This window comes from Lampris incognitus, chromosome 2 (genome assembly GCF_029633865.1).
Source record: "Lampris incognitus isolate fLamInc1 chromosome 2, fLamInc1.hap2, whole genome shotgun sequence".
Classification (NCBI taxonomy): domain Eukaryota; kingdom Metazoa; phylum Chordata; class Actinopteri; order Lampriformes; family Lampridae; genus Lampris; species Lampris incognitus.
The window spans coordinates 95039658-95065114 of NC_079212.1; the positions used below are offsets into that span (position 1 = coordinate 95039658).

Genomic DNA, 25457 nt, shown 5'->3' on the forward strand with positions numbered 1-25457 from the left:
CACATTAGTGGAATAAAGAGGGTGGTGCTCGCCGCGAGAGGGGTTTCTCGTGGGAAAGGAGCGTAGCTGCCCTTGACCTTTCTCGCTGGAAGTGGGAGAAAGCGCACGTTTCACACCTGGCAGTGGCAGTGGAGCGAAGGAGGTGGTTGTCTGTGCCGTATTGATCGTGAGCACTTCAGCTGCAAAGCGTAGCACACGGCGGGAGCGCATCACCGCGGTGGGTGGGCTTTGTGTCGCCGATTACTCTTCTGAAGATTAGCATCTGTCACGAGTACAAGTATTACAATATTATATTTCAGGATGTTACATTGAACAGCTGCTTGGACGAGTGTGGATGTAAGATCAGTGATTAAAGTGGGCCGGAGCTACCTGGATCCCGACACCGGCACTTCCCCTCCTCTCCCAAGTCAACCGGAGCTGAGATCCGGCACTCTAGACAGGAGTAATTTCAACCATTTTGTCACAGTAAAATTTAAAACAAAAGACATGATGCAGCCAATTCACAAACATTACAAAATAAATCGCAAATAAAGTCGTTCTTCTATTTTTATACTACTTTACTTTTTCTAAAAGTTTGAACGATATCGCGTCCTCACTTGACCCGCACCTGCCCGCTGTGTGGCTTCACCAGACTTGACATCAAAAGAGACTGGCTTCACACTCACGGGTCAGGGTCAGTTCACCGCACCAGGCAGACAAGACTCGAGAGAGCGTCAACCTGCTACCTGCACTATTATCTTGGATTGGGGGGCATAAAGAGTGAGTATCTTCAGTGTATTTCCAATAGTATTTCCAATAGTTTTGTCTAGCTCTGCTGTGGTTTTCATTCAAGCAACTAACGTTAGTGAACGTAACGTTCGCTAGCTAGCTAACTAGCTATCTTCCACCCGGTAACGTTGCTAGCTAGTTGCTGACGTTGCTGGCTAGTTGTTTGAATGCTGCTAGGCAAGCTAACTATCGGTAGCGTCTGGTAACGTTACCGGTAGCTAGCTAGTTATGTTTGTCCAACCTTAGCTCTGGCCATGCAATATTTTCATTCAAATAACTAACTAGCTAGCAAACGTTAGCTACCGGTAGCTATTATTAGCTAACAATGCCAACGTCGGGACTACTGGACCAGTAGTTAGCTAGCCTAACGTTAGCTAGCTACCTATCACTCCCGCACTTTTGCCGACCTCTAATACAGAGATCCCCCACTTACCAAATCCCACTTTAACCCCTGTGTAAGATGACTAGCCTTGATGGTTAATCTGTTCTCAGCAGGCCGGACATTTTCTTTTTAGATATGTGTGTGGCTTGGGGGCGTCCGGGTGGCGTGGCGTGGCGGTCTATTCCGTTGCCTGCCAACACGGGGATCGGCGGTTCAAGTCCCCGTATTACCTCCGGCTCGGTCGGGCGTCCCTACAGACACAATTGGTTGTGTCTGCGGGTGGGAAGCCGGATGTGGGTGTGTGTCCTGGTTGCTGCACTAGCGCCTCCTCTGGTCGGTTGGGGTGGCCTGTTCGGGGGGGATAGCGTGATCCTCCCATGCACTAGAACAAAGAGTAGAGCGCGACAGCACCCACACGGTTTCGTTTTACCCGAAATCAATCCAAAGTGTCTTTAATATAACACCAGAACGGGCGTCCGGGTGGCGTGGTGGTCTAGTCCGTTGCCTACCGACACGGGGATCGCTGGTTCGAATCCCCATGTTACCTTCAGCTCGGTTGGCCCTGTCTGCAGGTGGGGAGCCGGATGTGGGTATGTGTCCTGGTCGCTGCACTAGCGCCTCCTCTGGTCGGTCGGGGCGGCCTGTTTGGAGGAGGGGGAAACTGGGGGGGAATAGTGTGATCCTCCCACGCGCTACGTCCCACTGGTGAAACTCCTCACTTTCAGGTGAAAAGAAGCGGCTGGCGACTCCACGTGTATCGGAGGAGGCATGTGGTAGTCTGCAGCCCTCCCCGGCTCGGCAGAGGGGGTGGCTTGGAAGAGTGGGGTAATTAGCCGGGTACAATTGGGGAGGAAAAAGGGGGCAACATTTATATATATATATATATATATATATATATATATATATGTGTGTGTGTGTGTGTGTGTGTGTGTGTGTGTGGTTTGAACAAATCAGTTTGGTTTGTAAGTTGCTGGTAAATGGGTGTGGCGAACGAATAGGTGTGGGTGAGTGAAGAAGTGTGTTGACGTTCTTAACGAGCCCGATGACAAGCCTTTCCATATAATTGGTCCGGCTTTGTTTTTGTTGCGTTAGCCTGCTCCTTTTCTTCTGCGAGGGCTGAGCAACATGACCTTGGAGGTTGCGCTCCAGGGCTTATTTGTCTCCGCTAAGCAGAGGCTGTTTTTTCCAATCTGCCGTCTAATTATCTCTCCTCTCCCAATGAGATGCCTCCTAGCCGTCACGTCGAGTAGTCGCCCTCCCCCCCTGTCGGTCCCAGACCGTGAAGCGCCCACCGAACCCGTGCGGGAAGTGTGAGGATGCACGCGTAGGTTCACACGCTTTGCACGAGACGAAAACATCTGGATACGCAGACGCTGAGTGACACGCTGCCTCTGCCGCGAGTTTATGTAAAGAGCGGCGGCTCTCTTGGCCCCGTGGCTGCCGAGCGCGGCATTAATCCAGGCGGGGTCTTCGTCGGGGGGGCTGAGTGCGAGCGTCGACAGATGAACCACCTGTTCGCTCAAACAGCGCGAGGAGAAATGAAGGAGTGGTTTCCCCGCAGGAGCGTGCGGAGAGATCCGTTATGATAATGCATTGGGGATGTTACGCGGGTGAGATTAATTACACGTGGATTACGAATCGCACCGTGGAAACGCGGGCGCGTGTGCACGCCGCGGCTGTTACTGCTGCTGCAGTGAGTAATGGCGCGAGGGCGAGGTGTACACGCTTCTCGAGCGCACGCGGAGTCTGCATATTTCACGACACAAAGCCGCGCACGCGCGCCGAGTTGATTTAGAGCGAGCGAGGCCGGAAGAAGAGTGGAGGCTAATCACGCCCCGGCGTCACCTGTTGACAGGCGGGGGAAAGAGGTGTGTTTATGGCCTCTTGTGTCCGCGCGGCCTCGGGTGGCGCCGGTCAGTCGTGCTCAGCGCGGCGAATACGTAATGAACGCCGCCGCTGGACGCCGGCGGCAGCGCCGTGTCTTGCTGCCCTGCGGCCAGTGAGGCCGGACACGGGCTTCAGCGTTCCCTCGTTAGCGTTCGCGGCACCTCTTACAGATGGCTCAGGATCACGGCCGACATCCGTTCTCTCCCGTACATGTTACCAAGCGCTGGACTGCTGCTGACGCAGTGGCGGAATCGCTGAATATGTTATAATTGTGGCGGCGCGGTGGCGCAGTGGTTAGCGCGGTCGCCTCACAGCGAGAAGGTCCCGGGTTCGAGCCCCCGGGGTAGTCCAACCTTGGGGGGGGGGGTGTCGCGGGGTAGTCCAACCTTGGGGGGGGGGTGTCGCGGCTCGTCGTCTGTGTGGAGTTGGCATGTTCTCCGGGTTTCCTCCGGGGGCTCCGGTTTCCTCCCACAGACCAAAGACATGTAGGTCAGGTGAATCAGCCATACTAGGTGTGTGTGGGTGGGGGGGCTGTCCATGGTCCCTCTCTGCCTGCACCCCCCCCCCTCCAGCCTCGCCGCGGCTCTGAGAGCAGGATAAGCGGGACGGATGGATGTTATAATCATGGAGTAGTGTGATCTGCGTTCTTTACGGCAGCATTTGCGGTGGAAGGTGGCTGTGAAAGCGTTTGATAACGTCTTCATCACGTTTGCAAAAATAGAAAGTAGAAACGCCGTGTGTGCAAACTGGAGTGTTGGCGGATGAGTGTAATTGGCTAATGTGGTTAATAACATGTGAATGGTGATGGATAGCCAGAGCCCACTCTCGCGGAGTTCTGAGACAGACAACAAATTGGTTCCATTAAAGGCCGCAGTTAAAGGAGCACTGGAGGAAACTGATTAACTTAAATTAACTGAAATGAGTCACTTCCCTTTGTACCCGCCAGAGGCTCGTATACATGGTGTGTGTTAAAGAGATTTACCCTGTTTGTTTGGCTTTATTCTCCGCATCTGTTTTCGGTGCAGCCAGTTGTGGGTGTTTTGTTCAAGCCTCATACGTTGGGTCTGATGAAGAAAAGAGGCCGGCTGTGTTCGCATCAGAACTTACATCTCGGATGCTCCGACGCTTACCGATGAGCCTCATCTCGAAGACGTGCCGGGGGTCACCGAGTTGGAAAAAGGCCGCAAGCTAGCGGGTTTATGGACTTCCCGGTTTTCCCAATTCTTTTTTTTTTCCTTCTCGTTTGAACCCCGTTGGGGAGATTCGTCTTTCCGCGTCTCGAAAGACGGTGAGGGGACGGTGAAGCAGTAGACTGGGTGTAAGTGTATAAAATCAGTGCATGTTTTAGATATTGTAGGTAAATTCAACATATGGTAGTATGCCGACTTCAGAATAGCAAAAAACTGAAATAAAATTATGATTACATATAAGGTATACTGTGTGTGTGTGTGTGTGTGTGTGTGCACAGAGAGAGACAGTAAGTACAGTAATTACAGTTAACGACAGACTTAATTCCCAAAGTTAATGTTGGGTGAGGAGGGTGAGGAGTGAAGCAGATAGGGATTCGTCACTTGTCTGGCTAGTTATAACCTTGCAGCAGGGATGTAGTGTAGTCTATACTATATATATATATATACTATATATATATATGTGTGTGTGTGTGTGTGTGTATATATATATATATATATATATATATACATACATATACATATACATATATGGGCGGCATGGTGGTGCAGTGGTTAGCACAGTTGCCTCACAGCAAGAAGGTCCTGGGTTCGAGCCCCGGGGTAGTCCAACCTTGGGGGTCGTCCCAGGTCGTCCTTTGTGTGGAGTTTGCATGTTCTCCCCGTGTCTGCGTGGGTTTCCTCCGGGGGCTCCGGTTTCCTCCCACCATCAAAAAGACATGGATGTCAGGGTTAATACTCCTGCCTGTGCCCCTGAGCAAGGCAATGGGAAGAGGAAGTGGAGTTGGTCCCCGGATGCTGCAGCTGCCCACCGCTCCTGCACAATAGGATGGGTTAGATGCAGAGAACACATTTTATTGCAAGAATGAAATCCATTGTAAGACTTCAATGTCAGATAAAGTAGCTTTCATTTCTCTTCAGTTTCGTGTTGGAGGCAGCTGTCCCCCACGTCTTCGCCAAATTTCTGTGTGGACACTCGCTACACCTCTGCCATTTCTCTCAATATGTTCCTATCCTTGGGAGTTGTGGGCGAAGTCTGAATGTTTATCAAGGTTGGATCAAGCTTGAGCTGCAGAGGAGCTGTTTTATGATCCCGGAAAAATAATTCGATCTGAGCGCCGCGGAAAACTGTGTCCACCGGAAGTCCGTCCTTCCGCCGTGTTCTCTACCTTCGCTTTAAAGTGGAACTCTTTCCTGGTATATCTTTAATGCCTCCGAGAGGCATTCACACTGGACACCCTCGGCCCCCGCCATAAGGATACGTTCAGGAATCGGTGTGAGCGTGGCCAAGAGCCGACACACACACACACACACACACACACACATCCCATATGCTCCATTGTAAATGCAGAAAACGTACCCTGCCTGATTAGAGGCAGTCGGGAGCTGCGATTAGAGGCGTGTCATGCTGTTAGATCTCGTTGCATGAAAAGGGTATAATCCAACTCTAACCCCCCACCCCCCTACCACCACCACCACACACTACTGTAAGGACAGTAGCATTCAGGAATAGGATATTACTCCAGGGTTTTCTGTGAGTCAGGCAACACAAGAGGATTGGCGGAGATTATGAGTGATTTATGTGCATGATAAATAAATCCCCCCTTTTATGCCCCTCAAAATAGCTCTTCATCAGATCTCCAAGCGGTGGGTTCCAGTGATTGATAACAGGAGTCTTTGCTCTCTCTCTCTCTGTCTCTCTCTCTGCCCGTCTCCGAAGCTGTGATGATGCTCTTCTCCCTCTCCCCAGATGCAGATCTATCTGTACAACTCAGATGACTTCGACAGCCTCAGCACCGCCATCAAGGAGAGGCGCATCATCGCTGCCATGGCGGTCTTCTTTGAGGTAGAGTATGACCGGCCTACGATCAAGGCCGCGAGTGGGGGAGGCGGCGGTGTTCGTCTGAAACGACGTCGAATACACCGACGCAGGCTTGATTGCACTCTTTAGGCACATGCCCGTGTTCTCACACACACACAGACACACACACACGCAGAGTTGCCGCAGGACCTTAAAGTCCATCTGTGTGAGTAAGGGTGGTGTGGCTGTGAAACCAGCAGCGAGTAGCTGGTCCGTTGGTTGTCATGTCCTCGGGCAGCCATTATGGTGGAGGAGAAACTAGAGTCAAAGAGCAGGCGCCTTATGCTGCTGCCCCCTTAAACCTACCCCTCTCTCCGTAGGTATCCCCAGACATCCGCAGCTTTCAGGAAAGTGTTTCAAGTGAAACTAATACCTCTATGCTGATGCACTTCCTCAGTCAGGGAAGTCAAAAAAAAATCTTCATCTTCACAGAGTCATCCAATCATAGTGAGCGAGTGGGTTTTGTTAAAGAGGGTTAATTTTCTTCAAATCTTTATTTTTGTGTTTTTTTTGGGGGTGGGGTGGGGTGCAGATAGCTGTCATTAAACTGAACACATATATGGGTGTCCTGGTGGCGTGGCAGTCTGTTCCGTTGCCTACCAACACAGGCATCGCCGGTTCGAATCCCCGTGTTACCTCCGGCTTGGTCGGGCGTCCCTACACACACAATTGGCCGTGCCTGCGGGTGGCAAGTCGGATGTGGGTTTGTGTCCCAGTCGCTGCACTAGCGCCTCCTCTGGTCGGTCAGGGGGCGCTTGTTCAGCGGGGGAGGAGGAACTGGGGGGAATAGTGTGATCCTCCCCCGCACTACGTCCCCCTTATGAAGCTCCTCACTGTCAGGTGACTCCACATGTATCGGAGGAGGCGTGTGGTAGCCTGCAGCCCTCCCCGGATTGGCAGAGGGGGTGGAGCAGCGACCTGGACGGCTCGGGAGGGTGGGGTAATTGGGAAGAAAAGGGGGGGGGGGGTTTCAACAAGAAAAAAAGAGCATATCCCTTTAATGAACCGCGCTTGTTTTTCGGCCGGCACCCTCCTTAAATACTCCTGTTGGAGCCATGCCAGCACCCACCAGGACTGGTTAGTATACTACGTCAGACTTGATGGTGTCACTTTGCAGTTTTCATGAGCGATGTTGCCGCTGCACGTGAAACCGGGCGTTGTGGACGAGGCGGCTTTTGGCCTCGCGGCGCGCAGACAGAGGTCCTTTCACAGGTAGGGGGAGGCTTAAACGGGGACGCAGGTGTTCGTAATGTAGGTCTACTCCTCAACAGTGATGGACGGCATGTGTGCAAGGATCTAAACGCCTCCGCCGGGCCCCCGACAGCCATATCGCTTACCGCAATTAGCACCACCCTGCACACAACCCGCTGAATTGCAGTTTACGGGGCGAGGGTTTTTTAAACGGGCACGCACAACGCTCCCGCATTCGCACAGATTTACCATATCTAATCAATGAGGGAAGGCTGTGTGTCTGTGCTTCCCAGGGGTCTATTAATGGCCGCTAAGGTGCTCATATTATCCACATTCAGCATTCAGTTCCACGCAATTATTCTCCTCTGGCCGACCTGAATTAATCTTGAGCAAAAGAAAATTGGTCCCCGTGTCCCAGTCCTGTTTTGTCCGGTCCCGTCTCTTAAGTAGGACATTGGGAATACGTCAGCGCCTGGGGAGGAATATTTGCACTGCTCACCAATCATTCCCAATAATTACCGTAAGCGACGCCAAAATATTGGTGCTAGTGATCATGTACGGCCAACTGTCCAGTTTTTGTACTGCAAAAGCTCGCAAGGTTAACGGGGAAAAAGTAAATTCGTCACCCCGGCTTATAAAAGTGTTGGAAGCCTCATCACAGAGGGGACGGGCAGATGAGTGATGAATGAGTACTGGGTATTAGACGTGTGATGTTGTGCTAGCAGAGGCCGCGGAGCTGTCGTAATGGAAAACAAACTCTTTCCCACACAATGGAGCTGTTTTCCATCCATCCGTTAGCCGGACCGCTTATCCCGCTCTCAGGGTCGCGGGGATGCTGGAGCCTATCCCAGTAGTCGCTGGGCGGCAGGCGGGGAGACACCCCGGACAGGCTGCCAGGCCATCACAGGGCCCACACACACACACACAACTTCACATCTAGGGGCAATTTAGTATGGCCGGTTCAGCTGACCTACATGTCTTTGGAGTGTGGGAGGAAACCAAGTACCGCTGTCACAAATTCAAATTCCATGCTTTGTACTGTTGTTTTTTTTTGGGGGGGGGGGTTGGTTTTAGTATCTTAACGCTTTGCTGTGTCACGCTAGTATTGTTCACCCCCTCCGTCTGTGTGGTTATTTCCTGCAGCTGGGCCAGAAAGACAATCCAGCTGTAGATCCTATCATCCACGGACTGAAAGGAGTGGTGCATCATGGCAAGTATCCGTACAGCGACAACATCCACATCTCTCCCTGACAGAGGAAAATAGAAATCTGTACATATTGTGTTGTGTACGTAGTTGCCCCCCCCCCCCTCGAGTGTCTGGTTCACGGCGGTTTTCTTGCTTTTTTTAAAAAAAATTTCACCTGTGTTTAGAATTTAATCTGTTTTCTCCCTTCCTCAGAATTGAATTTTGTTTTTCCATCGGTTGCTTAAGGTCTCTGCCTCGGCTGTGAAGTCGGGGGCTGGGAGTGATACTCACGAAGAGAAAGCTGTACGCCGTTACGCCGTTCCCAATTGCTGGAACGTTGCTCTTATTTTTCCGCGGTGCGTCATTTTCCGGTATCGCCGAGGTTAATTCAAGGTGACGGTGCAGACGTAGCACTCCGCTCCCACCCCCCCTGCAAACCGCAAAGCTCCCTGCACCCCTGTCCGGTCGTCCCGTCCCCGTCTGGTGGAGATACTCAACCTCCGTCTTCGTTTCTAACCCTGAATTAGAGACGGGAGACGCGCCGTGAGCAGAGTTGCACATCAAAATCTGCAAGATACTGCCGCACTTTGTGTCTCGCTCCGAGGGGCTACGGCCAAATAGACAGGGGCTGTTAATTTCACCAGACCCCTTCATGCATACTCTGGCTGGCATGCCCCCGTAGATGTTAGCCCTCATGCCGGGGTCACGTGCACTTCTTCTATTAATTCTTAACGCCGCGGGAAGTTGTGCCCCACACAAGCCTGTTGTCTTAAATTAGAGACGCTGTGCCGGTGTCGCTCCAGTGCCGCGTCGCCACCGGACTATAACCAGATTGTGTTTGAGCGTGTTTTATAATTCCCCCGCGCTGCTGCCGGGGGGACGCGGCAGCTCTGTTTACACAGACGCGTGCGACTTGTTTTACAATCAGCGACCGACACCGACTCTCGATCCGGGACTTAATGGAAGAGGATAAACGGGAAGCATGTGGACATAAACAAATCACTCGTATGGTAAGGAATTTCACAAATCTCGCACTGGGCTTCGCCGCGCCTCTCCAAATGATTGCTTCATTCCCCGAGCTCTCGGGGGATGGGGTGGGGGGAGTGGGGGTGGCCGGATGGAAGCTCGATGCCGTGTGGCTCAAGCTGGTAACGGTAACTGCTTTTTGCATTAAGCGTTGCCACGGGGGTAAAACGCTGAAGCTGGAGTGTCTTTCAGCTGAGAGAGGTTGGTGTGGGTGCGGTGGTTCTTGGGTGACGGTGCCTCTTCCTGCCGGCTGCTTAATGCCCCCGGCCTCCTCCTCCTCCTCCTCCGTTAGGATGGTGGGTTTTCCGCAAGCTCGTTAACCAGAGCCATCCATCTGTCAGCGTGTTGGCGGCCCATGAGCGATAGGGCACGTACACTGTCTGAAGACGGGGAGGGGAGGGGGAGGGGGGGCTGTGAATGCTGAAATTGGCATGGCCTCCGTACAGAGATGGAGGCTTAAGACCTCTCGGTTCTCCTGCGAACTGACACCAGACAGCGAGACCTTGTTGTGCAGCAGAGGCAATAGTCGGGACTTTCACAGTTATTTTTATTTATTTTTTCCAGATGAGGAAATTGGATGTGATTAATGAAATTTTACCGAGGCAGTGCTCTTCGTATTGGGTTAATGACTTGATGGTGCAGGGAGGCCACATCCCAATTACCCAGGCTGCACAGTCCTTCCACAGGATATAAAAGGATCTACCCTGAGATCCACAAACTGTGGCAGTCGTGTGCTACTTGTGGCTCTGCTCAAAAGAAAAAAGGGGCGTCTGGGTAGCGTAGCAGTCGATTCCGTTGCTTACCAACATGAGATTCGCCGGTTTGAATCCCCGCGTTGCTTCCTGGCTTGGTTGGGCGTCCCTACAATTGGCCGTGTCTGCGGCTGGGAAGCTGGATGTGGGTATATCTCCTTGTCGCCGCACTAGCGCCTCCTCTGGTTGGTCGGGGCACCTGGTCGGGGAGCCCCAACCAGGCGCTACGTCCCCCCTGGCAAAACTCCTCGCTGTCAGGTGAAAAGAGGCGGCTGGCCACATGTATCGGAGGAGGCATGTGGTAGTCGGCAGCCCTCCCCGGATCGGCAGAGGGGGTGGAGCAGCGACTGGGATGGCTCGGAGGAGTGGGGTAATTGGCCGGGTACAACCGGGGAGAAAAAGGGGAATAACAATCCCCCCAAACAACAGATCTTGTAATCATTTAGCTGTACTTCTAATCTGAGCTGTCCAGGTCTGAGTAGTCTGAACCAGAACCGGCTCCCACCCAGCCGTGGATCAGCTGTCGGAGCAGGTCAGTTCACCTCCGCACAGCGCTCACGTCCAGAGGAGCCAAGTGGGAGTCAGAAGGGGAGGGGTTTTGGGATGCCACCAGCGTTATTCCACCCAATAAAGTTTAAGGAAGGCAGTGTAAACGTCTGCAGCAGGGGCAAATAAGATGTCCTTGTTAACATCTGTGTGAATCATGACCCGTGATGTGTGCAGCGGTGTGGCATGCTGTTACCGGCGCACTATAAAGCCCGTGTGTTCGTGCTGCAGAAAAGACTGCGGCTTACTTTTATTTTTTTTTAAATATTCACTCGTTCGCTCCCGTTCTTTGTGTTTTTTCCATGCAGAGAAGGAGACCCACCTCAGGTCCTTCATCCTGAAGGATCTGCTTCCGTCGTCGCTGGACAGCTACTACCGCTACACCGGGTCTCTCACCACGCCACCATGCAGCAAGGTGGTGGAATGGATCATCTTCTCCAGGCCTGTGTATCTTTCCAGCTCACAGGTGGGTCTGGTTGGTCCTCACACACACACACACACACACACACACACACACACACACACAACAATATTCCATCTTCACACATAATCGGCTCCCATTTGCACACGGCCGGCAGGTCACTTCCCCTGGCCTATAGCTTCCACGCATAAGCAGTTTTTCCCCTCATATACTTCCTCTCTTTCCCTCCTTTTCCCTCTTACTCCCCCAACTCCTCTCTACTCCTCCGCACACCAGACCTTAACTGCCTACACAGTGGGTGATTAGACAAGAAGGTTAAGCCAATTACTGACAGTGAGCGTTAGTGGGTGTGAGACGGCTCGAGACCCGGCGCCGTGCCTCGGGTCTCGCAGAACGTATGGATCTGTACTGCGGCTTCCTGAACGCTGCCTCCATACGCGGTGGAGCCGGCGGTTACACAATCAAAGCATGTGATGCACAGAGGTATCGGTTGATTTAACTGTCAGTTATCATCAGATTTAGATTATTGTACTTCATTTGCGTGGTGTTGTCATTCAGCGATTTGGTGTCAAACGTACAACCACTGCCTTTCTAGCTACACACACACCTATGCGCTACACATATATCCATGGCTGGCTTGTGGTATTTGGGTTTTAGTGTTAATCTATGCCAAATCACGCAGTTTTTGCTGATCCCGTACACAGTTTGCTGCCGCGGCCCTCGTAGTTACACAGCTTAGGCCGCCCCGCCATATATCCTCCGGAGTATTCTGGCGTTATTGTCATTCGCGGGGCTCAGTGGGATTTTCATAAACTTGTGGAGGGCAAATGTCATCTCCGCAGTTGACTGCCGCTGCAGGAATATTGACCACAGCTACGGTGTTTGCGACGTTCCCAGATAGTCTTTTATGAACCCGTAATTAATTTCTCCGAGCGCACGTGAGACACATTGATTTTGATTGTAATGTGTCGTTGTCGTCATCGCACGCTCCGGGAGATCATTCAAAGCAATCGACTGCCACAAATTTGCCCCCGTTTGAAAGTTACCCCCCTCTTTGGTAGCCGAGAAGACTGCTCCGGTCCTCCTCGCCTGCCGGTGTCCGTGGAGTTTTCCTGCTTGTGCCATGCTCCAGGTCACAGCCGCCAGCTGGGGGCACATGACCCCTATGTACTGTGATATGTTATATTAAATCACACACACACACACACACACACACACACACACACACACACACACACACACACATATATATATATATATATATATATATATATATATATATATATATATGTATGGATATACACACACGCATATACACACATATATAGATATATTGCACTACTATATATATAGTAGTGCAGTACACACACACACATACTGCACTACTATATGTATGTGTGTGTATATATATATAGTAGTGGCAGGCACTGAGAATCACACCAGTAGAACAATTACAGCGTTTCTCCTTTTTTATTCTTTTTATTTCTAGCTGGAGGCTTTCTACTCAATCTTCACCACAGAGCAGCAGGACCACGTCAAGTCTGTGGAGTACTTGAGGAACAATTATCGTCCCCTCCAGGATATGGGCGGTAGGACAGTCTCTAAATCAGCTGTGAAAGACGCATGGCAGAAAGACGTGACTGACGTTCTGGGCAGCCCTCATGGCACCGAGGCTTCCAGAGGTAAGCTGCCCACTTCGTGTCCTGCCTCACCATTCGCTTTGTTCACACACACCAAACGGCTTCCTTCCCCCTGCTCGAACCTCAGATTGGCCTCTGTTGTGATCTCGTCTGAATGTGCTGTGCTTCCTGTGTACATCTGGTGGCTCTTGTTGTGTCTGAACATTGGAGGAATTAGCAGGACTGTGGAGTGAAGCTGCCGCTCCCTTGAGAAGTGGTGTTGTCTGTGTGTGGCGGGGAGAATTGATTGGGGATGCTTGTGATGAAGTTAGAGAGCTCTGATGGCCTAGATCAGCAATCATCATTATTATGCGGCAGAGCTAAAATAGACCCGTACAAATTAGGTTGTGAAATTGCTTTTGTGGCATTATGTCAGAGTTGGACCAGTGTCTCCTCATTTTTCTGTGCTTCTGCTATCCCTCGTGTTCTCTCTCTCTCATTGTGTTTCTCTCCCAAGAGAACGAAAGTTTTGTGTTTGTCTCAAAACACAAAAATCCCAGCGTCCAGGTAGCGTGGCGGTCTATTCCATTGCCTACCAACAACGGGGATCGCCGGTTCAAATCCCCGTGTTACCTCCGGCTTGGTCAGGCGTCCCTACAGACAAAATTGGCCATGTCTGCGATGTGGGTATGTGTCCTGGTTGCTGCACTAGCGCCTCCTCTGGTCGGTCAGGGCACCTGTTCGGGGGAGGAGGGGGAACTGGGGGGAATAGCATTATCCTCCTACACACTATGTCCCCCTGGGTGAAACTCGTCACTGTCAGGTGAAAAGAAGCGGCTGGCGACTCCACACGTATCGGAAGGAGACGTGGTAGCCTGCAGCCCTCCCCGGATCGGCAGAGGGGGTGGGGCAGCGACCGGGACTGCTCGGAAGAGTGGGATAATTGGCCAAATACAATTGGGAAGAAAAAAGAGGGGGGGAAAAATCCCAAAAATCCCTTGTTATGAGAGATGGCGGTACTGCAGAACGCCCATCTTATCTTAAAGGTGACTTCTACTGAGGCTGTGTGAGGTAGTAGTTTAATAGCTCACAGGAAATTGTAGATGTCAAGAAAGACAGGGCTGCACTCCAATGACTTTGTACATCTTCTCTCGCTTTCCATCGTTTGTGTATTCAGGTATTGAGGCTTTTCATTATTGGTTTAATTATTGGTTTATTGGTAAAGGGTCAACTTTGATAAAAATTTTATCATCTCGACTGTTCAATGCAGCGAAGTTTATTTTTGTTGGTCTCCACCGTAAAAGGCCAGAGCCACAGGGCAGCTACAGAGCAGCACCGTGCAGGGATTCGGGCCGGGAGATGTTTTGCATCATCGGGGCTTGAATCCTGATGCTGCGGTTGAAAAACCTCTCTGAAAGTCTGTCTAACCAACCAGCCGCCCTGCCGAGCTGGGTTCGTTTGTCTCAGTATCAGGAGTTCATCAGGGTCCGTGCAAGGGTTGCGTTTCTTTTGAGTTGTGATGGGGTTTTATTGTTATTTTGTCTTGTCATTTCTAGCCCTGCACACAGTTTATCAAAAAACATTGTGCAGCTTTGAGTGGAGGAAAAATAAGGGGACACTATTTTTCTGTCAGCTCCTCACCCTTCAGTCCATGGCTCCAAGGCAGAACCTGCAAGAGGCACAGTTTTTACCTCGCTGTGAGCAGTATCACAGACTGAGAGCATTGATGGAAGTGTTGCCCAGAGGCTACAACTTTGAGCCTAGCTGTCAGTATAGTGAATATATTTATTCCCATGTATTCCCAGCTGTTTGTTAAATAAACTGACAGCTCTGAATCATCCTCATTCAGCATCGATGCAAAATGAGATATGTTCTATTTATTCATACTTTGTATTAACTTGTTAATTTATTTGATTTTATTTTTGCAATTATTCATAAAGTGCACAGTTGACTTAGGTATTATCAGTTCTCAGCAAATGCAATCAAATGTGGAATCCTTTTGCAATGGCTAGATAGATAGAGAGAGAGCGAGAGAGAGAGAGAGAGAGAGAGAGAGAGAGAGAGAGAGAGAGCGAGAGGGAGAGAAATTGCATGGAAATTAAGTTGTGATTTTCTGCTGTGCTATTTAAAAACTAGTCTACGATCTTGCAATCTCACTATTGCATATAACTGGAGCTAATTAGCAATTAAGTCTCATGGGGTTTTTGTAGATGCACTTAAAACCCTACATAGCATCAAGGTAACTCAGTTTCTATCCAAACTTTCCGATGAAATAATAAATGTAACTAAAGCAAGTTGGGAACAGACGGAAAGCCATCGCTAGCCCCAAACAATGGTGTGCGGGGTTAATGTCAATTATACCCTTTCTCATTTTAGTCAGTTAACTCTACATTTATCAGAATTGGTTTACCAAGAAACACGACGTATCCGAGTTGTTATGGAGTGAATGCCTCTGGATATAGTGCTAGAAACTTAACTGTGGGATTCCTGTTCAGTCTCCTGAAGGATCAGCCAGGAAGGCCAGAGGAAATCCTGCATGTCGACTTTGTTATGATGCAGATGCTGGAATGGATACTCAATATAATATCTCACTGGAGTGGTGTTAAGCACTCCTTTCAGGAATCAGGAACAATTTATTGTCATCTCATTCATGTACTTCTGTACACAAAAGAGACCATGTTTCGTTTCTCCCAGCCCACAGCAGTGCAACACAAAAGACAAAAAACACATATCCAAAACAAAACACCACCGAAAACATACAAGTACAGAGAGAACAAAGCTAAATAAATAAATAAAATAAAAAATACAGCCAACAACACAGTCCATTCAGTAAATTTGCAACACAGTCCAAAAAATTCCACTGTCCAGAGAACGACTGCCAGCCAGGATGACTGTCGGACCTGCCGGTCTGCATGGGCTAGCAGTTAGCTTAGCCCACCCCGCTTCCACTTCCAGATGGACCACCCTCGGTGTTTTCTCTTCAGGCGCAGCTCCAGGCAGGGCCGTGGTCCCTGGGCCCACCGGACGCACAGGCTCCCTCAGCCGATCCAACGCCAGCTCTCCCGGCCAGAAATCTTTGACACACCTCCCCCGTACTCCACATGACGACACAAACGCAGACGCAGACAAAAACACTGCACAGTTGACGCTAAGCGAGGCCGCCGTCAGACCGCCCTTGGTGTTATCGGAACCGCCGGTCTGCATGGGCTAGCAGTTAGCTTAGCCCGCCCTGCATCTGCGTCCTGTTAGACTGCCCTCGGTGTCGGGTGCAGCTCCAGGCAGGGCCGTGGTCCCTCGGCCCACAGGACGCAGCAGACCAAGCTTTCCCGGCCAATCCGACGCCAGCTCTCCCAGCCGTCAAACGAAATCGACGATCACAGACATTCTTCACACGATGACACAAACTCAGACACAGACGTAGACATGGATAAAGACACTGCATAGTCGGAACTGGGGGAGGCCGCCGCAGATGTGAGTTCATGCCACCATTTTCCTACACCAGAAGCTCCTTTGAAGCTCCTTTCAAATTTACCGACCAACAAATATAAAAGTGCTCTAAATATTTTTGGAGCAAAGATCCCCCCCCCTTTTTCTCCTCAGTTGTACCCGGCCAATCACCCCACTCTTCCAAGCCGTCCCGGTCGCTGCTCCACTCCCTCTGCAGATTAGGCGGGGGCTGCAGACTACCACATGCCTCCTCTGATACATGTGGAGTTGCCAGCCGCTTCTTTTCACCTGGCAGTGAGGAGTTTCACCAGGAGGACATAGTATGTGGGAGGATCATGCTATTCTCCCCAGTCCCCCCCCCGAATAGGCGCCCTGACCGACCAGAGGAGACGTTAGTGTGGCAGCCAGGACACATACCCACATCCGGCTTCCCATCCGCAGACACGGCCAATTGTGTCTGCAGGGACGCCCAACCAAGCCGGAGGTAACACAGGGATTCGAACCGGCGATCCCCGTTTTGGTAGACAATGCAATAGACTGCTGCGCTACCCAGACGCCCCCTTTGGAGCAAAGATTACCACTGAGCAGGTTGTTTTTGTTTTATGAAGATTTTAATACATTTTAGATCCATTCAGATGTGGCACATAAGAGGCCATATCTCATGTAAGCTGTGGGGGGGGGGTGCAGATAGGATCGCAAAATGCAAATGTTGATTTTATTTTCTTCTCTTGCAGTTGCTGAGCTCATTGGTTTCATGATTTAGATGTTGGCGTTGCGAGGTAGATGGTGGAAAGCATGATGTTGTCGGCAATAATGATGCTGACAGTGTGACCGTCATGTCTTCAGTCTCTGGATGACTTGTTTGTTTTTTTTTACTTACTGGAGTTGACAAAGGACATCCATCAGGCTCTACTGCATTTCACACCTGTCACGCCTTATTAAAACATCTCGCCTTCTATTTGCCACTCGTCCCCCCTCTGTGTCTCTTGTTTTCTTTCTGCCTCCAATCATCTCTCCATTCCAGGGCATCATGCGGAGTCTGCACCATGGCAGTCGACGTGACGTGTAAAGTGAAAAGGGAATGAGAATACAAGCGACAATTTCGATAGATCAGATACCCCCGTGTGCACATAATAAGTTGACACTCCTTCCTTGTCATTACCCTGACGTGTTCAGTAACATGTCCTCAGTGTCCGTGGCTATCGCTGACACGGCTCTCCTTGTGTAGGCTGTCTGTGCTGTAGCCTACGCCGCCACCTAGAGGCCTAACGAGACACGTGGCTCATCCGACGGCCTCATGATCCGCTGCCCGTCCTCTCTGTAAGGCAGCACAGGCAGGGACTGTGCAAAGGAAGCTTAGATGGAAATTGCCACGGTTTTATCTTCACATAATGTTGAGTAATGATACTTGTTTGGAATTCAATCTGAAATCCCCCCCCACCCGCCGCCCCCGGTGCTCCGGCACGCCGCAGAAGGAGTGGCGGCAGGCAGACTGAACAGTGATTCTCCCCTAACGCTCCAGAAATCGCTCCTGACCCCCGCTAAGCCTTGAGGGCGTTCTTCTCTGTTGAATCCCTTTATTATTCCATACTGCTGCAGCAGGGTTTTCCAGGTGAAATGGTTGAATAAGTCATCAGCAGAAAGAGAGCATGCTTCTCTGTAAGCTGCTTGGATTCCACACACACGCACTGAGACTACACACACACACACACACACACACACACACACACACACACACACACACACGCACATACACAGTGAGAGACACACGAGGCATAAGCATTCAGGCACCGCTCCTGGTCACCGCCATTTATTTTCGCCTGTTTGTTTTGTAACTGTTCGTCAAAGCGGCATCCGGGTCTGGGCAATAATCATTAGTATTCAATTTTTATCGTCTTTCAATTGTATTGGGATGAAATTCAGATTTAACCACGGGAAACACAATGTTGTTGTCTAAATTAAACACAACGAGAATGTGTTCCCTAACATTTCTCACAAAATGAGGTATGAAATATTTGAGGGGGTATAATTTGAAAATTAACTTGGGATTGGTGCTATACTAGTTTACATTACCAAATATTTCAGTGTGATGGACCCTCAATTGTATTCTTTCATATGCAAGCAAATATATACATACATATATACATATACGCACATATACATATACATACACACACACATACGTATATATATATATACACATATATATATACATACATATATACACATACATATATACATATATGTACATATATACACACACATATATACACTGCTCAAAAAAATAAAGGGAACACCTAAACGCACAATATAGACCTCGATGAATTAAATATTTCAGCTGAAAATCTTTATTTATTAGACAGAGGAATGTGTTTAGAGCAAAATAACCTAAGAATGATCAATGGAAATCAAAATCATTAGCCCATTAAGGTCTGGATTCAGAATCATACTCAAAATCAAAGTGGAAAATGAGAACATAGGCTGATCCAACTTCTGTGGAAATTCTTCAAGACGATTCAAAATGAGGCTCAGTAGTGTGTGTGGCCTCCACGTGCCTGTATGCACTCCCTACAACGTCTGGGCATGCTCCTGATGAGACGATGGATGGTCTCCTGTGGGATCTCCTCCCAGACCTGGATCAGGGCATCGGTCAACTCCTGGACAGTCTGTGGTGCGACATCGCGTTGGCGGATGGTATGAGACATGATGTCCCAGAGGTGCTCGATTGGATTCAGGTCTGGGGAACGTGCAGGCCAGTCCATAGCATTCATTCCCCTTGACATACAGGAACTGCTGACACACTCTGGCCACATGAGGACGAGCATTGTCACGCATGAGCAGGAACCCAGGGCCCACTGCACCAGCATATGGTCTGACAATGGGTCTGAGGATCTCATCCCGGTACCTAATGGCAGTCATGGTACCTCTGGCTAGCACGTAGAGGTCTGTGCGGCCCTCCAAGGATATGCCTCCCCAGACCATCACTGACCCACCGCCAAACCGGTCATGCTGGAGGATGTTGCAGGCAGCAGAACGTTCTCCACAGCGTCTCCAGACTCTCTCACGTCTGTCACATGTGTTCAGTGTGAACCTGCTCTCATCTGTGAAGAGCACAGGGCGCCAATGGCGAATCTGCCAACCAAGATGTTCTCTGGCAAAGGTCAATCGGGCTGCACGGTGTTGGGCTGTGAGCACAGGCCCCAATTGTGGACGTCGGGCCCTCATACCATCCTCATGCATTCTGTTTCTCACTGTTTGAGCAGAAACCTGCACATTAGTGGCCTGTTGAAGGTCGTTTTGTAGGGCTCCGGCAGTGCTCCTCCTGTTCTTCCTTGCACAAAGGACCAGATAGCGGTCCTGCTGTTGGGTTGTTGTCCTCCTGCGGCCCCCTCCACGTCTCCTGGTGTACTGGCCTGTCTCCTGGTACCTCCTCCATGCTCTGGACACTGTGCTGGGAGACACATCAAATCTTCTTGCCACAGCACGCATTGATGTGCCATCCTGGATGAGCTGCACTACCTGAGCAACTTCTGTAGGTTGCAGATACCGCCTCATGCCACCTCTAGTGGTGAGGGCACTAGCAAAATGAAAAACTAACCAAAGATCGGCCAGAAAAGATGAGGACAGGCAAATGGTCTGTGGCCACCACCTGCAAATCCATTCCTTTTATAGGGGTTGTCTTGTGGAAATTAGACAATTTACCAACAGGTGAAATTGATTCACAAATCAGTGTTGCTTCCTAACTGGACAGGTTGATATCTCAAAAGTGTGATTGACTTGGAGCTACATTGCATTGCTTATGTGTTCCCTTTATTTTTTTGAGCAGTGTAGTATGTAAAAGTCCCTTAGATGATTGTGATGGTGATATTTTCTGCACTAGCAACAGCCCATTCAGGCTCTTTACTTGCTGGTGCACGGCCATTTTTAAAAAAAGAATCTTCTAATTATTTCTCGTTCCCATTCTCCTTTTTTTCCCCCGTCGTTCTCCTATTCCCTATGGGCTCTTAGTTTGCAGCAGCGCCCCAGTGAACATGAAGATCCAGCTCTTGAACCAGACAGCGTTGATGGTGAGCTGGGATCGACCGCTTACCGTCTACCACCCGCCCATTACCAGCTACATGGTCTCCTACAGCTGGGTGAAGAGTGAGGTCGCGAATGAGAAGACCTTCACCAAGACCAGCGACCAGACGATGGTATGTTTTGTTGTCATAGCCTAACAGTTAGAAAAAAAAAGAAGGCTCGGACACTTGCTCTCTAGTGTTGTTAGGATTTCAGCCTGCCACTATGAGATGCCGTAGCACTCCATGTGAAACTGGGTACATTTTATTTTTAAAGACTTGCTGTCGGAGAACAAAGTAGTCTCCTGGGATTGTTTTGGATTTAGTGGGTCTTAGATGGATGTGGTTTAAACCGCTTTGATTGGTTTGCGGGGCCTCAGATGTATCCAGGCAGGATCAGAGAGTGGCAGCATCGGTGACGGCGTGTCTGGGAGGTGACAGGTTGGAATGGTCTCGGGATGTGGCTGCTGGTTGATGTGATGGCCCAGTCATTCCCCAGCGCCATAGCCTCTCACCTGGCGAGGGATAGACACCCAAACCTGTCACACACACTGATGAGTCTTACTTTGATATGTGTGTGTAATACCTATCTGGATGGGTTCGCTTGTCTCTCTTGGCTTGTGTCTGTTTCAGTGCTGCCCCCCCCCCCCCAGTGGAAATGTGGAAATTCTCTTCTGACTGCAAATTTAATTCCCAACATATGTAGCTCTGGAGATGGCTTCAGTTGGGCCATGTCATTAATTAATGGGAGTAAAGAAAGTATCTAAAAAAGAAAAGAAATTAATCTAGGGATGAAAAAGCGCTAATGGAAAGGGTGATTGATGAGCCCATGCCTGCTGTGTACTTACACTCTGTCGGCAGAGTCTGTTAACCCTTTTCCAAGTCTGATTGTTCTCTCCAGTCTTCCCTCACACTAGCCGTCGCTTATTTTGCTTAATTCATTTCCATTTCAATTTTCAATTCCTATCTCTGGACACCTTTATCTAGGTCATTCCAGAGAGCCACTTGTTCTCTGCCACCAGAAACAAATCAATTGAGAGCCACTAGAAACTAGATATTCAGCCACCCCAGAATTCAAGCGTACCCTTTTGTACTTGACCAAAGCTCTTTGCGAATTTGTAGAGCAAAAGCAACATTCAGTATTCCACTTGTGGTTTGAATTGTAAAGGCAAAGTATTGTGCTTTTATGTTTTCGGGTTTTAGGATCTGTGATTAAAGCTGCAGTAGGCAATTTGAACATTCCAGCGCAAAACCTTCTGCCTCTCTCTCTGCTGCCTCGTATCACTCTGCTAAGCCCCTCCCACCAGACGAGCATGGACATATAATTCAAATGCGTACAGCCAGGAAATGTCAAAGCGAGACTTGTGTATCGTAGCTGATAATCTATAAAAAAAATTTACAAAAATTCAGCCAATCAGCAGGGCCAGATCAGCTCTCCCCAGCTATGCTCAGCCACTGTGGAACAACTGGCCCCAGTGTTCACTGGCATTTTCAACACCTCCTTATGACAGTGTGCAGTCCCACAGTGTTGTAAAAAACTACCAACATCCTGGTTCCTAAGTCAGCCAAAACACCATGCCTCAGTGACTTCAGGCCAGTTGTCCTCACTTCCATGGCTATGAAAGTGTTTGAGCGCTTAGTCCTTTCCTACTTGAAGACCTGTATATCCCCACTGATGGATACATATCAGTTTGCTTATCGGGCTAATAGATCCATTGAGGATGCCATAAACCTGGCTCTTCACTTCTGGAATCGACCAACACCTCTCTACCCATCCTGTTTATAGACTTTAGTTTGGTTTTCAACACCATTGATCCTCTCACACGCTTCACCAGGCTTCTAACCATGAACATCAACCCAGTTCTGTGTTACTGAGTACTGGACTTTCAATCTGTCAAGGTTAACAATGCTACATCCAGCCCTCTGACCCTCAGTACTGGTGTACCACAAGGCTGTGTGTTATCTCCTCTGCTTTTCTCCATCTACACCAACGAGTTTACAGTTCAGTCAAAATATTCCAAGTATGTGGACGACACTACTATCATTGGACTTATCAATAACAGTGATGAGACTCAGTACTGCCAAGAGGTGAATTGGGCTGTACATTGGTGCGGTGGGGGGGGCTGGTAGAGAAGGTGGGGGGCTGGTAGAGAAGGGGGAACTAGTCCACAAGCGACCAGCGGGGCAGGGCGGACACGACTTGATCGCGTACATGAGCAGCTGCGTTTGTAGAACAGCCAATAGGAATGCCCTCTCTTTTAAATGACCTGTGATTGGTCTAAAGTCTCCCATCCCAGGCTAGATTTTCTAAAGCCTGAATAGAGCCAAGAGGAGGCGCAGAAGTCTAGTTTTCTCTCACAGCACTTGAATTATAATATGCTGAAAGTTTATTGTGGAATTTTTGCCCAAAGACAGCAAAAAAAAAAAACTGGCTACCCCAGCTTTAAGTCTTTGCTGTAAGTACTGTAAATGTGAGCTCATCTTCAGTAGTTGAAGTACTGAGTGTGCCTTCCTTTCTCTTACAGAAAGCAGTGATAGCCAACGTGTCACGCGACATCCTGTACCTCTTCAGGGTGCAAGCTGTGTGTCAACAAGACCTGCGTAGTGATTTCAGCCAAACACTGCTGTTCAGTGGTAGGTGGTCCTAACACCTGAATTCAACTTGACCTCTCTTCATATAAAAAAGCACACACTTCCAAAGTTTCCAAAGTAGAGAATTATAGTTCTTTGGTGTCAAAGATATCTTCAGCATGCTGTTTTTTTCTTTTTCTCTTTCGTTTCCTAGAAAATATAACAAGAATATTTGAAGGTTCACGGATCATAAAAACTGGGATGGTGAGTTGTCTGGAAGACACTGGTACCATTTTTCATTCAAGAGCTTCAAGTGACAGTGACATAATACTGTTTGGGTAGGATCTGTATTTACCCTCAGTCTTTTCCTCTGCAGCCCACAGTTTCTCCTGCGTCCTCAGCTGACATGGCTCCCATCAGCTCTGGCTCCTCTACGTGGACCTCCTCCGGCCTCCCCTTCTCCTTCGTCTCCATGGCAACGGGAATGAGCCCCTCCTCTAGTGGCAGCCAGGCCACAGTAGCATCTGTAGTGACCAGTACCTTGCTGGCAGGGTTGGGCTTCAGTGGCGGGGTTATCTCATCTCTTCCCAGCTCTCTTTGGCCCACCCAGGCACCTCAGATGAGCTACAATCCCTCCCGCTCGCCAGTCCAGCCTGCAAAGTCCAACACTGAGCCGACAACGCCACAAGGCGGTGACACAGATACCCCCAACGACGAGAACCTGGCTTCACCGGAAGGGGAGGAGGAGGAAGGGAGGAAGGAGGGAGAAGAGGACGAGGGAGAGGATGAAAAGAGACAGAAGAATAAGGCTGGACCTGACGATGTGGATGAGCGAATGAATGGAACTGTGGCCAAAGAGCCGTACATCCCCTCGCCCACATCCACCACTAAAGAGAAAGGACAAGGGAAGACTGTGGTCAATGTCATCACAGTACCTCCACGTGCAGGGGGGGACCAACTGGTCAGAGGAGAAGAGAATGGCAACGGAGAAGAGAATGGCAACACTGCACCCACACGGGAGCCCCGTAACGACACAGCAGATATGCAGATTCCCCAGAGCCCTACGCAGGTCAGCGGTGAGGACAAGAACATCTGGCCGTTCTCGGTGCACACCGGTGAGTGGGCATCTCAGTCGGGCCAACAACCCCTTCTCTGCTGTCAGTCAGTGGCATAACACATTCACCTTTATACATCCCTGCCTGAGCAGAAACGCCCGCCTTGATATCCTTATTTATCCCAGACGTCAGTGGGTGTTAAAGCTAACACGTCAGAGGTAAACCATCATGATGTTCAATATTATCTATAGGGAAAACGCAGCACGAGCAGCCACAACACTAAGCAGCACTAAGCTCTGCATCTCTGGAAGGCTGCTGAAAATGTGTGGTGAAGTGTCTGCCAGTGATATTACCGGCAGACAGTAGGTGAATGTGTAAGCTTATTTCCTGGTTTGCTGATAGACTGCATTATATCAGAAAATATCAATATCAACAATGCAAACCAGGACCTGGGTTTTTCACATTTACATATTGTCAGCCGTTGCCGTCCTCGCCAGACAGTTTCTGTGGTGTTTCAGAGAAATACAAAGACTTCTATATATCTATATCTATACCTCTCTCTCTCTCTCTCTCTCTCTCTCTATATATATATATAGAGAGAGAGAGAGAGAGAGAAAGAGAGAGTATATATACAGATACAGATATATATATATATATATATATATATATACACACACTTACTGGCCACTTTATTAGGTACACCTTGCTAGTACCGGGTTGGACCCCCTTTTGCCTTCAGAACTGCCTTAATCCTTCGTGGCATAGATTCAACAAGGTACTGGAAACATTCCTCAGAGAGTTTGGTCCATATTGACATGATAGCATCACGCAGTTGCTGCAGATTTGTCGGCTGCACATCCATGATGCGAATCTCCCGGTCCACCACATCCCAAAGGTGCTCTATTGGATTGAGATCTGGTGACTGTGGAGGCCATTTGAGTACAGTGAACTCATTGTCATGTTCAAGAAACCAGTCTGAGATGATTCGAGCTTTATGACATGGCGCGTTATCCTGCTGGAAGTAGCCATCAGAAGATGGGAACACTGTGGTCATAAAGGGATGGACATGGTCAGCAACAATACTCAGGTAGGCTGTGGCGTTGACACGATGCTCAATTGGTACTAAGGGGCCCAAAGTGTGCCAAGAAATTATCCCCCACACCATTACACCACCACCACCAGCCTGAACCGTTGATACAAGGCAGGATGGATCCATGCTTTCATGTTGTTGACGCCAAATTCTGACCCTACCATCCGAATGTCGCAGCAGAAATCGAGACTCATCAGACCAGGCAACGTTTTTCCAATCTTCTATTGTCCAATTTTGGTGAGCCTGTACGAATTGTAGCCTCAGTTTCCTGTTCTTAGCTGACAGGAGTGGCACCCGGTGTGGTCTTCTGCTGCTGTAGCCCATCTGCCTCAAGGTTCGACGTGTTGTGTGTTCAGAGATGCTCTTCTGCATACCTCGGTTGTAATGAGTGGTTATTTGAGTTACTGTTG

At 49.5% G+C, this 25457-nt stretch overlaps 1 protein-coding gene across 3 annotated transcripts in view; it reads left to right on the forward strand.

Annotated features, from left to right (window-relative positions):
• The window catches only part of LOC130107012 (receptor-type tyrosine-protein phosphatase gamma-like), a 162102-nt gene that overhangs the window by 114362 nt on the left and 22283 nt on the right, over nt 1–25457 (forward strand). For 2 of the 3 annotated variants that reach the window (XM_056273397.1, XM_056273398.1), the window contains exons 5-12: nt 5975–6070; nt 8420–8486; nt 11095–11252; nt 12697–12889; nt 20282–20466; nt 22857–22965; nt 23117–23166; nt 23279–24017. In XM_056273397.1, the coding sequence (XP_056129372.1) occupies nt 5975–6070; nt 8420–8486; nt 11095–11252; nt 12697–12889; nt 20282–20466; nt 22857–22965; nt 23117–23166; nt 23279–24017 (1597 nt within the window). Of the gene's footprint in view, nt 1–672; nt 760–5974; nt 6071–8419; nt 8487–11094; nt 11253–12696; nt 12890–20281; nt 20467–22856; nt 22966–23116; nt 23167–23278; nt 24018–25457 lie in introns of those variants that run through there. The other variant, XM_056273399.1, reaches the window with a different exon arrangement.